Source organism: Arachis ipaensis, chromosome B04 (assembly GCF_000816755.2).
Source record: "Arachis ipaensis cultivar K30076 chromosome B04, Araip1.1, whole genome shotgun sequence".
In the NCBI taxonomy this organism is placed as follows: Eukaryota; Viridiplantae; Streptophyta; class Magnoliopsida; order Fabales; family Fabaceae; genus Arachis; species Arachis ipaensis.
Window position 1 is genome coordinate 9249490 of NC_029788.2, and position 12340 is coordinate 9261829.

Here is a 12340-nt window from a genome sequence, read left to right on the forward strand (position 1 = left end):
GTATTGGATGAAGGGTTGAGGATGATATAGATGGGTTTATCAACAATTATGAAAGCATTGCATGCATGATGCATGGAGAGATAAGTTATTGACTTATTGGACAATGAAATCACTGAGGTACCTACACACTACTGACTAGACACTAGTGCCCTTTAAGAGGAGGGTAACACTAAATTAATATCACTATATATTGTTACATTATTCAAAATGCATGGTATATTTAATTTGTCCTCTTCATGAGGGCAAGGGCAACATAATTCAAGAATAATACTACCATTACTACTAATATATATAGTAGTAGTACTAGCTACTACAACTTTAATTTATTTATTCTATTGAATGAAGAAACCATTCAATTGAAGATATCACATTTTTGGTAATATAATAACTCTAATTGATCCTTGGAACTTATTGTTTACTTCTTTTAAGCAAATTATAGGAGATATTACAAATTATTATTATTATTTGGATTTAGTTACATGTGCCTTAAAGGCACATTTTTAATTTACTATTAATAAAAAATTTTAAATATTTTTATTTAATGAATAAAAAATAAATACATTAAAATTTAAATTTTTTATATTTTCAATAAAAAAATTTTAATTTATAAATTTAACATATACTTTTAGAATACAGGTTAGATAAACTCTTATTATTTAATAAACAGAATAGTAGCTAGATTAATAGAAATGTGTCATTACTCATAAGTTATCACTCAATTAGTAATAATGAATTAATGCCAAATTGGCTGTATTATTAAATGGGAAAAAATAAAATATGTTTAATTTGTATTTTTATTTTATTATTTTTTTATAAAATTTTAAAAATAAAAAAACTAAACACAATCGACCACAAGTTGCCCCTTCAATTATGAGGCCTCAAATTGCCAGTTACAGTTCGTCTTCTATTGTTGAAAATAAACAAGAAAGAAAATGAAGATTTTTTTTATTTTTTATTTATCCAATAAATTCAATTAATTAATTGTATGCATGATGAAGTGGTGGATGTTCACGCTGTCACAATCTCGACCAAACAGCTGCACATGCAGGACCACGTAACAGATAATAAGTTGATATCCATGTGACAATGAAAATAAATAAATAAATAAATAAAACATTGAAGTTTCCCTTTTGTCTTCTATCACCTTTCCTCATTCCTTTCTGTTTTAGGGGAGTGAAAATAAAGGGACAGTGTAACATTATTATTACATTAGTACAAATTTTTGTAATCTAGGAACTATGGTAATAATATTGACATCAAGATATGAAGCTACTAAATTCGACATGTTCTATTATTACTGAATTCTTGTTTCACTGTCCCTTTCTACCCTCTATTTTGTTTTCTTTCTAGTTTCTTTCTTTGCCTAAACAAGCATTCCAAATAATGAAATCATAGTATCCCATTATGGTAAATTTAAAAAGTATTAATTTAATATATTTCCAAAATTATATTATGTTGCATCATTTTAATTAATGACTGATTAATTTAAATCACACGTTAAATAAATATTCAACTAACTATACAAAACTCGCAAGGGTGAGATTGATTTGATTACAATAAGCATTTGAAATGATAAAAAAAAAATATGTCATAATAATAATATTATTGTTGTCTTGAATGCAAGCTCCCTTTTGAGAAGATTGAGATGAGTTCATTGGCAGTCCATGTCACTAGGGAGAGATTTTTGAGGTGTCTTAGTGAGTCTTTATCCAATGATGGAAGGAATCCTACAAAATAATAATGTGTCAAAAATAAGGACTAATAAATTAATCAAAAATTGAATATATAATATAGAGTCATAGTACAGGAATACATTGATGTAGTGTAACATAGCCATTCAAATTTAAAATAAGAATCTGATCTAGACCCATTTTTTTTCCAACAAAAAAAAAAAAAACATTATTGGGATGTGCTCTGTGATATGTCAAATCTTAAGTTTGAGAACATGAGTAAGACAATATATACTTTCAGGACAAAAGTTAAAGTTTGGCATTGCACCTTTGGAGGAAATAATTAATAATGAGTTTTATTAGTTATGCATTGAAATTGGCATCTAACTAATATTCCTTTTGTCTTTAGTACAAATTAAATCACAAATGAAAAATATTTTATATAATTAAATAGATCTTTGTATAAGATATTAATTACCTGAATTTTTAATGAGGCAAAGCAATGAATATGAAGCTAGAACTCTTTCCTCAACATCTTTGTCATGATTCAAGGATTGTATCAAGTGTGGGGTTAAGATTGAGAAAGCCATTGGTGGCAACCTTTTATCTTCAACCAAGTGGAGGTAGCTGCTCATCCATGAAATAGTTATAAGGCTTGCTCTTGCTACACTTGGTGTTCCATTTGCCATGCATTCTCCAAGTGCTGATATCAACTTCTTGTTTCCACATTTTAACAACACACAACCTACTTTTTGTTGCCAACTCTCAATTTCTTCTTCCTTCTTGTTCTATAACAATCATGCAAACACACAACCAATCAATACTTTGAAGGGCTTGAATGGAGAAACAACAAATATTAGAAATATGTTCTGTTGCGTATGATAAGTGTTTCAAGACAGAAAAGTTGAGTCTCTTTCATTGTTTCGAGCTTTTGAATAGACAGAAAATTAGACAAATTTTGTCTCTAGACAAAAATATTTTGTCAAACAAAGCCTAATTATGTCCAGATATATTGATTTTTCAAAGTGAACAGTTATTTAAGAACAGAAACAAGTCCTTGACATGATACATAATTGTAACTTTTAACCAAAGATTACCTTGTGAATCGAATCATAAACGAAGATTCCCTTGGCGACGAAGGAATCTTCTAAGCAAATCTCCCTAAAACCTGCTTTATGTAAAAGTGATTTTTCCAATAGTGATTCTCCTGTGTAGGAAAAGTGGCCTCCAAGTAAGTGTAAAGCTCTGGATGATTGATCTTGAACTCTATCATTGCATGTTTGGCAATTTAAAGCAGATATAAGTGCCTCAATTGCTTCTGCTCTGTATAAGCTACTTTTGAAAGGATCTTCCTGCAACACAACTGCTACTGCATTTGTGAACTCTTCAACATATTCATTGAAGTAAGTTCAATATAGACTAATGGTTATGATTGGAGTTAAAAAAAAAAAAAAATTGTAGGAAGAGTTACCATAAGATCAAGCAGCAATATTATCACTGCAACTAAAGGGCATTCTTCAGGTGGAGCTTTCTTGAGGTAAATGTATACAATGTGCATGATGTTTAATCCACTCCATCCATCTTTAAGCCCTTTCAAGAAGTTCAAAACCTTCATTCTTCTGGTATTGTTTTAAAAGATTATCATCATTTTTCTTAATGTTGAAAACAGATTTGTTTAAACTTCTGCTGATTTTGTAAGCAAGAAATGATAGAAGAACAAGACATACCTATCTAGGCAGAGCAACTCAACTAACACGGAAAAGGCGAAAGCGCTTGAACTTTGTTTGTTTCCAAGAACAATGAGTTCTAGCAAAGATGACTTATTTATATTATCAGCTAAGAAGCATCTACAGCTTCCTTCAGCTTGTATACAACAGGAAATTATCAAAGCAGCTTTGTTTCTTTCATGAATCTCTCCATCTTCAATTCTTCTCATAAGCAGTGTCAATCCCCCAAGTGAAAGAACTTGCCTTGCATTCTCCAGATTCTTATCTTCATTGAAACCGGTGAGAAGTTGATCAAGAAAGTAAAATGCTGCAACTTGAGGACTGCATTGCACTGTGAAAAGGGTCTGCAGTTTGTCTCCAAACTCCAACACTCTAAGTACTAATGGCACCCATTCTGATGATAACATTTGTTTTGCCTGCGGCTTTGATAGATAAAGCAGAACCGCGGCTTTCAGAAACAGACTAGTGCTTCTCAGAAGTTTCACAAACAATTCTAGTTGTGGATCAGAGTTCAGTATAATTTGTCGAATCGCGTCGCTCCTTGCTACTAATTCAGCTAAAATTGATATAATCAATTCTAGAATTTCATCTTCAGATGAGGCAAATAGCACCTCTAACATAGCTTCAACTACACTATGTTGTGTTAATGCTTCTACAATGAGCGGATCACCAGGAGACCTCAACCAAGCTGAGGTAACCACACGAATAGCCGATTCGCATTCACTTAGGATATCAGATGAACATATAATTGCAATAGCTCCAACCAAATCACTTGAAAGAGAATTTATTCCTCCCCTTCTGATTGAAGCAATGTTCTTGGATCTGTAGTTGCTGTTTTCCAATCCTTCTGTAGGTATGTTCCTGCAAGAAAAGCACTGGAAATAGTCCAATCTCTGGGACTCGGGCCATAATTGACCATGATTCTTGTCATCTTGGATTGATGATCTTCCCATATATACATCTCTTTCTCTCTGACAACAGCAAGAAAATAGAATCATGTATCAAGACATCAATTCTACAGTATACTCCTTCTGTTTCGCATTATTGTTCACTTTAGAAATTTGATACATTCATAAATCAATCATATCTGGACACAACTGATTATGAATAAACAGAATTCTATAAGTGACAGATATTGTGGAATGAAGGGAGTAAATAAGAAAATTTCATCTGTGAAATAAAGGAAAAGAAACTACCAACCTGAGATGAGCTCCTGTATTCATCTCCATAAATTTTATCATTAATCTCTGAGCCCTTATAAATTACAATGGCTCCTTTTTGTTCATCTGGACCAGTAGGTTGCTGCTCCAGTTTGGGGCCAAACACTGCCTTATATCTGTCGAAGAGAACCGAAACATAATATTTGTCATTTTAAAAATTTGAAATATTCATAACTCAATGAATTTGGAAACAAGTAGTATCCAAATACATTTAGTTGTGAATATACGAAATTCAGAAGAATAAGTAATTCATATCACTTACAAGTTTGGATTGATTGAGGAATTTGAAACCAAAGAATCTGAAGATTTTCTTCTTGATGATGATCTACAACTTGGCATTGATGGCAATGATACAACAGGAAGAGGAGGTTCTGTGGCCCCAACTTTCAGCCATTGCTTGTAGTACAAAGCAAAGAGACTAGTTCCAGCATCCATTTTTTCATTGTAGACTTTGCTCAACACCTTCATTTTCCTTTTGTTATCACCATGATCTTCATTTGAAAGAGACTCAATCTCCTTGTTATACCAAATTTTGAGATGGAGAAGATGGGGAAGAAACAAGTGCTCCCAAAGATCAGGAATCAGGTATGTTCTAGCCATACTTGGAGAATCACAAAACACTTGAAGTAAATGCTTTGAGGAAACTCTCTCTTTCTTCAACATCTTATAAGCTATTGCCAAGTAAATTTGAGCACAAGCAGAAAGATGAGAATCTTTAGCATTCAAAGAGGAAGCAACTATTATGGTTAATATCTCAATGGAATTCTTCAAGCTTTTGATCAACATAACTTGCCTCATTCTTCCATGATCTTCTACCAATTTATCAACTTTCCCCATGCCCATTTCCAAATTCTCAAAAACCTCATCATTTGAGTCCTCTCTTCTTCTTCTCTCCATCACAGAACTGCATCTTTCCCTGATTTTTCTCCTGAAAAGTTCATCTTTTACATATCTTCCAATGTAGCCACTGAGGATTTTCATCACTGCTCCAATAGCAACTTCATCCATTCTTGAATCTTCTGCCACCAGAGACTTAGAGTTTGATCTCTCAGAAGCTGAACCAGGCCTCTTGAACTGAGATGAAGAAGAGCCACTTCTTACCTATGCAAGTAAGAGTATTAAATACAATAGTAGTATTTGAAGCATTTATGCAAACAATATGCATACATGAATAAAAATGAAGCATTTATGGTATCATATGATATCATATCTTCTTACAGTGGATTTCTCTGACTTGTGCCTTGATGAAGCAACACTTCTAGGATCATGACATATGTATGAAGGAAGTGATAGCTTCTTCTTGTGTGAGGCTCCATCATCTGAGGGAAGAAGTTCAGCAAAGGAAGAAGCCATTGGTGAATGCCAATTATTATTATTATTATTATGGTTTTTCAATGATGACATTTTCTTTCTTTATATTCTTAGGACTCAGAAGAAAGAAACCAATAAAAAAGATAACACAGAAAGACAGCTAGATTATTAGATAGAAGAATAGAGGGTAACAGTGATGAAGACAAAGAAAAAGGGTTGGGTTTGGTGAATTGTGAATGGTGAATGCTGCATGGTGATTCTATTTTTCAAACCATAACTTATTTTATTTTTTTAATTTTTAATTTTTGAGGTACTCTAATGTAAAATGCCAAAACAAATTTTTGGACCAACATCTTCAGCCAGTGAAATTGCTGCCACATCTTATATAAAAACACTCACTTGCATTCATATTTTAATCTGCATACAAAAATGTACTTTTATTTTGTCATTAAAAATATATAATTATTATAATTTAATTTTAATACACTATGATGTAAAATAGTTTTACATGTACATTAAATCATGTAACATCAAATTAAAAAAAATAATTATTTTTTATATTAATCATATACTATTTAAAAAAATATATATAATTAAATGATTATACAAAATATTTTACATCAAAATTAAAATCTATCTACTTTCCATTATTATATGTGGTATAGGTCCTAGTGTACGTAGAACCCACGCTTTATTCAACACTAAGTCAATAAATAGGTACTTCCTGTATTCTCTTTCCAAAAACTTTTTTATAATTGGAATACAGTAATTATTCTTTCTATTGGTCCTGGTCGTAGGGATTCTGATATGTAAAGTAACTGAGCTGAAATTTTAAAATTTGTTCATATAAAATATAGGAAGCATTTGAAGGGCATGGGTATTTCCGATGCACTTGAAATATTTCCTAAAATATAATACTGAATTTATTTTAATTTTAAGAAATTTGGAATTAAGTTAATTTAAATATGAATATTATTTAGTTTATGGATAGAGAAAATAGTAAAATGATAAATTAATAATTTAATAATAAATTTCAAATATTATTAGTCCATGCATAAAAGTGTATTTTTCTATTTAAAAAGGTGTACTTTGATTGTCCATTTGTCACTTTATAATGAAGAAACAGAGCTTTTTATAGAACACAACGTACAGCTGATTATTGAACAGTTCTTTATATGATTTGGTGTGAAAAATGCTTGTTTCATATGCTTGTCGACATGCAAACCATATTGATATCACTCTTCAATTAATGGAATTTTCATATAAAATTTGATTCAACTTTACTTTCTGCGCGTATCTCTTGTGATCATGAAAGCTTTTCAAACTTTTTTCCGGTCAGTCTTATATAACATAAAAAAACACACGAATCACGATGAAAGCTTATAATAACTACAAAAATTGTCTGCCAACATGGGATTATTTATCTCCAACTAAAATCATCATAATGATAATATATATATAATTTGAATTTAAAAAATGTATTTGTAAGTAAACATGGGCATTTGGTCTAGTGGTATGATTCTCGCTTAGGGTGCGAGAGGTCCCGAGTTCAATTCTCGGAATGCCCCTTTATTTAAATTTAATGCATGATATTTAACGAGTTTAATTTTTGCTGTGATATTAACATGAGTTCAATTTTGTAAAGCAAAAATAACTGCAAGAATGATCATCTAAAAAATTCAATACGATTAGATGTAAAAATGTTTTATTTAGAAAACCATGCATATTTTCTGCAGATATCATAAAATATTTTCACTAATGTGAGTAGCACATACAAGTTAAAATCTAGATTCACATACTATTTAGCATGAAAAAAAGAAAGGGAAAAAAGTGAATATTACTTATTGCATAATTCATCTATTTTCTTGCAAAATCACATTTTACGAGTAAAATAACCATACAATTAATAGACTGCACCTAATTAATGATAGATCCTATATACTTCATCTGTTACAAAATTTATACTGTAAATTTGTCACAAATTGGAAGGGAAAGGAAATTATTTTTGTCAAAAACACCACTTTGTAAAGGATCAACTTTCCTTCCTGCTATTACAATTTTACATGTGACTTGGTTGGGGAGCATGCATCAACCTCTAAAATTTGCACTATATATTATAATATGTGAAGTCAGAAACCAAAAAAGAAAATGAAGAAGCTATGCTATATTTAACAGTTCACACTTTTCTAGCCTTGTTGTAATGTACAGAATCTCTGAGGGATGATGAGGATGAAGAGGACGAAATTCCGGAGCGGCTAAACTCGGCCTTGTCCTTGGTGAAAGCCTTGTGGACATCGTCTTTGAGCTCCATGAAGCGCGTCCTCTTGATTCGCTGCTCTTCTTGGGTTCCCTTCTCGAGGTAGAACAAGTCGGGGAGGTCATCCTCCATGAACTTATCCAGTACTTCCGAGCAATGCGGAAAGTAGCGCCTCCCCATCTCGACTGCCACCACAAAAAGGTAAAAGATCTTCGACGTTAGACTTGCTATTGGAACACATCAACGGTTACATCAAATCAAAAAATTATCTTAAGATAGTTCCTACCTGTTTTCATAAGGGCTTCCATCCTAGAAAGAAGTCTTTTGTTTTGCACGATCGGTGTCTCGTTGAGATCTACTTCCCTTAGGTTGCCATTTGAACCTTTCGAAGCAGAAAGACCAGCGAACTCGGAAGTTGTCTCCGCATGAGCAATGTCCATGGCTAGTTTTGCTTCTGAAGGGAAGAACAATCTTGCAAATGCCACTGCACAAAGCAGCAATACTTAATATGATGGTTTGAGCATAAAATAACCCATGAAAACATAATAAAATCAGTTAAAACATGATTCAAAGTATTTAAAAACAATATATCAAATCTCCTATGAGAATTCAATAAGCAGCATCAAGATGGAAGAACATCAATCGATACCTCTGTTCTCCAGGTATAGTAGCTTCATGTGTAGATCGTCGGCCATTGTATGGGAAGAAGTTGTAGCATCCCCAGCCAATGGATTCCTTCTCATTTCTCTTTCAAGAACATCGATGCATATTCTATCTTTGTTTGTCTCCTTCCCCTGTTCTGTTTTCGCATGATAATCCTTTGGCCTTGTCAACCTCCTGCAAATACTAACAGCACTCTGGCCATCCGAAGTCAAATCCGATGCACAAGCTCCTTTTGAGAGAAGTGATACTATAATAGAAGGTTCTTTACGCATGGCGGCTATATGAAGCACCGAGTACCCCCGAGAATTCCGAAGGTTTACATCAGCCAGACCCAAACTAAGTACCTCGGAAACAACCTTGGGATCACAGTATGCTGTAGCATAATGGAGAGCATTGGCTTTATCTAATGTAATGTCTGACTCGTTTAAAAGAAGTTTAACAAGCTCAACATCATCCGAGTCCAATGCTTTATGTATTCTAGTGATCCGTTTTAGACACAAAGGATCAACTACAGGAACATCTACAGAAGCATCGGTTTCCATATCTTGCTGTTGGTTTTGGCGGAGCAACTTAACCTTTTCCACGAGCTCATAGGGAAGCTCCTTCTCGATTGAGATCTGGTCAATGTCTGAGCGTACCACCCTGTCGACACACTGAGTGACAAGCTGACTCAATTTACAATGGAAAGCAACCATGAGGATTGGGATGACATCTTCCACAAGAGCCTTCCCTACAAAGTTAAGAAGACGTCGCTGCCATAATCCAAAGTATTAATTAGCTCCTCGATCCGTTAGCATGATAAGACACAAATCGTTATTAGTTTAGATGCTTTACAAGTATTTTCCCATGCATTACCAAAACATGTGATGTCCAGTTATTCAGTACCCTGGAAAAGCTAAGGATGACAATACTCGGGGCCTATGCATAAGATGCCAGGTACAAGGCATGCGCCTAAACAAAGTGATATATTTAGTAAGTCAATTATAAAGTTAATTTTATATTCCCTCGGAAAGAAAAAAAATCTGAAAGTTAGGTCTAACTAAAGATAGGTTAATCGTATTGGATCAAGATCCTCTAAAGTGAGGAAGTTGATAAAGTGGTAAAGTAAAGAGATAATCACTCTTAAATTAAGATAGTGGGGCACACATTTCATGGAAGTTACAAAATCAATGGTGATTAATCCTTCACTTTACCAACTTCCTCACTTTAGAGAATCCAAATTCAATCGTATTAGCTGTGAGGAAAATTAAATAAATCTCAATAATCAATTCATGTGTTCTGAGAAATCCAATGAATCTTAATTCTTATTGAGAACTATGGTTATAACCTGGCCGATAACACGACTCTAGAAGATAAAATCTACTACTAATTCTTTTTATAAACCTCTTAACTCTAGTTCTCTAAATGAATCCACAAACAAGTAGAGTAGAAAAGATGAAATCAAATTTTGGTAAATATCTATTATAATAGCTCAACTTTGTCAAAGTCTATTGCAAATCTTTACATAGCCGATCTCAAATTCGGATATAAGGGAATGGTTGTGTTATGTACTTGAAAACAAAAGTTGAATCTTATAGCATGGATTAATTCAATGGGAAATCACTTAGTTAACTGAAATGTATAATCCATAACGTTTGATGTTTTCTTATATCAATATCATCATAGATAGAATATTTACCTGGAAAAGCGATACCAGCTCCGGTATTTGAAAAATGGAAGATGCATACATCAACTCCACAGCAAAGTTAATTGCAGGTCTACAAGCAGCATGTGCACACACATTGTCAACACATGTTGACACCTCCATTGGAGAAGGCTTGAGTTTACCGGTATACACATAACCAAGGAAAATTTGAAAAGCTTCATATCCAACATTGCCATAAGGCAATAAATCACTCATGGAGTACTTCAATTTCCCTTCTTTATCTGAAGATCCTTTTTCACTCTTGAACAATTCATGGAAGAACTTACTTCTAGAGGCCAGAATGCATTGATGAACACCGACCGGAATTTCTTCCACAATGATCTCGGCATCACTATAGTCACAAGCAGGATCAATCAAAAGCTGCTCCAAATTGGAGCTAAGCTTACTCAAACTGATAACATCAAGGTTATGTCCAGGATCAGCACCGAAGGAGGGACATATGTTGTGGCTAACAGAGCCATTCGATAAGTGCGAAGACAATGTAAAGCTCAAAGACGAAGAGGGTTCAGCTGAATTAGCCATTCTTAAACCCGAGAACCTAATTGTCCCTAGCAGGCTAGAACATCTCTTATGATTGCAGAAACCAAAAACACTTCACAAACACCTCAAATTTCTCTCTCAGATAGATTCCCCAAAACTTCTCTAACTACTAATTAGACGGATATTGGGTCTGATAAATAAGGTCTTGAATTTCCAGCAGAGACCTAATGAAAACAAAAAGTAACCTATAAATAGAAACCATATATGCTAATCTGAACAAGTGTTAGCTGCAAAATCTTATGTCACAAAAAAACATGACATCCAAACCACTCACAACAAAACTGTATGAAAAGGAAGTACGCACTTCAACTCAAATCACTCTTTTTGAAGGTAAGTTGACAATAGTCAACCCTCAACTGAGAACAGGAGTACACCCCCAACCAATTTTCCTTCAAAGATAATAGAAACCCCTTTTTGTATTTCCAGCGCAACCAAAATAGCATAAATCAAACAAACAAAAAAAAAAACAAAAAACAAAATCCAGAAGCTATTCCCTCAATTGAAGAATGAAAAAAAGAAGAAACCTTTGAGGTAGAATCAGTGAAGTTCAAGTATACTCGACACCCCAGAAGACCAAATTCTGAGAAACTGGCACCAGATCCATCCAAATCAGAGAAAGGTTTGAACTTTGACAAGCCCAGAAAACCAATCAGAGACAAAAGGGAATCAGCGCGCAAAAGACGGAACAAAATAAACAAAGAAGGTACAAGTTGAAGTCAAAGCATGAGAATCGAGTGAGGGAAAAGAGAAGAGAGAATGAAAGTGGGAAGAAGAGCAATAGTATTGGGTTCACATCACATCAATGGAGGAACGAAAGGGCAGAAGAGCATCCTGGAAGGTTCGTTTATCGTTGTCAGAGGAGAAGAGAGGAGAGAGAGAGAGAGAAGAGGAGGGTGAAGTTGTTTGGATGACGAAAGAGGTGACGTCAGCGTCCCCAGCTGGGGTTGGATTGCGTCACCGCTATTGAAAGAAAGAAAGAGTGGTTTGCGTAAATTGATGAAGAGAGAACGTAACGCACACACCAAACTTGTAAAGCAAATTGCTGCGTCTGGGTCCAATTAGCTTCACAAAATTAAAGACCAATCAATTATTCAATTGAGACTCAGTAATATTTAGGCTAATATTAGGGTAAAATACGATAATATTTGATTATTTTTATAATAGTAGTACAAAAAATTATTGATATTTTGTAAATAAATATTTTTTAATATTAAAAATACAAAATATCATTGATATTTTATAAAAAT

General features: G+C 33.5%; 2 protein-coding genes and 1 non-coding gene across 4 annotated transcripts; 1 reads left to right on the forward strand and 2 right to left on the reverse strand.

Annotated features, from left to right (window-relative positions):
- LOC107638802 (putative E3 ubiquitin-protein ligase LIN) lies at positions 1481-6164 on the reverse strand. The gene is made up of 8 exons (XM_016342196.2): positions 5836-6164; positions 4880-5718; positions 4598-4733; positions 3398-4368; positions 3142-3289; positions 2768-3022; positions 2149-2458; positions 1481-1727 (listed from the first exon to the last, which is right to left on the reverse strand). The coding sequence occupies exons 1-8, from the start codon at positions 6019-6021 to the stop codon at positions 1603-1605; spliced, it is 2970 nt and encodes a 989-aa protein (XP_016197682.2). The 5' UTR covers positions 6022-6164; the 3' UTR covers positions 1481-1602.
- Positions 7425-7496, forward strand: TRNAP-AGG. The gene has a single exon. It is a non-coding gene; the product is annotated as a tRNA-Pro (tRNA).
- LOC107638803 (regulatory protein NPR3) lies at positions 7847-12081 on the reverse strand. Of its 2 annotated transcripts, XM_016342197.2 has the most exons (5): positions 11618-12081; positions 10527-11257; positions 8835-9600; positions 8472-8669; positions 7847-8370 (listed from the first exon to the last, which is right to left on the reverse strand). In XM_016342197.2, the coding sequence occupies exons 2-5, from the start codon at positions 11073-11075 to the stop codon at positions 8105-8107; spliced, it is 1779 nt and encodes a 592-aa protein (XP_016197683.1). In that variant the 5' UTR covers positions 11076-11257; positions 11618-12081; the 3' UTR covers positions 7847-8104. The 2 variants fall into 2 exon arrangements, with proteins under 2 accessions (XP_016197683.1, XP_016197684.1); XM_016342198.2 differs by lacking the exon at positions 11618-12081 and having other exon boundaries at positions 10527-11367.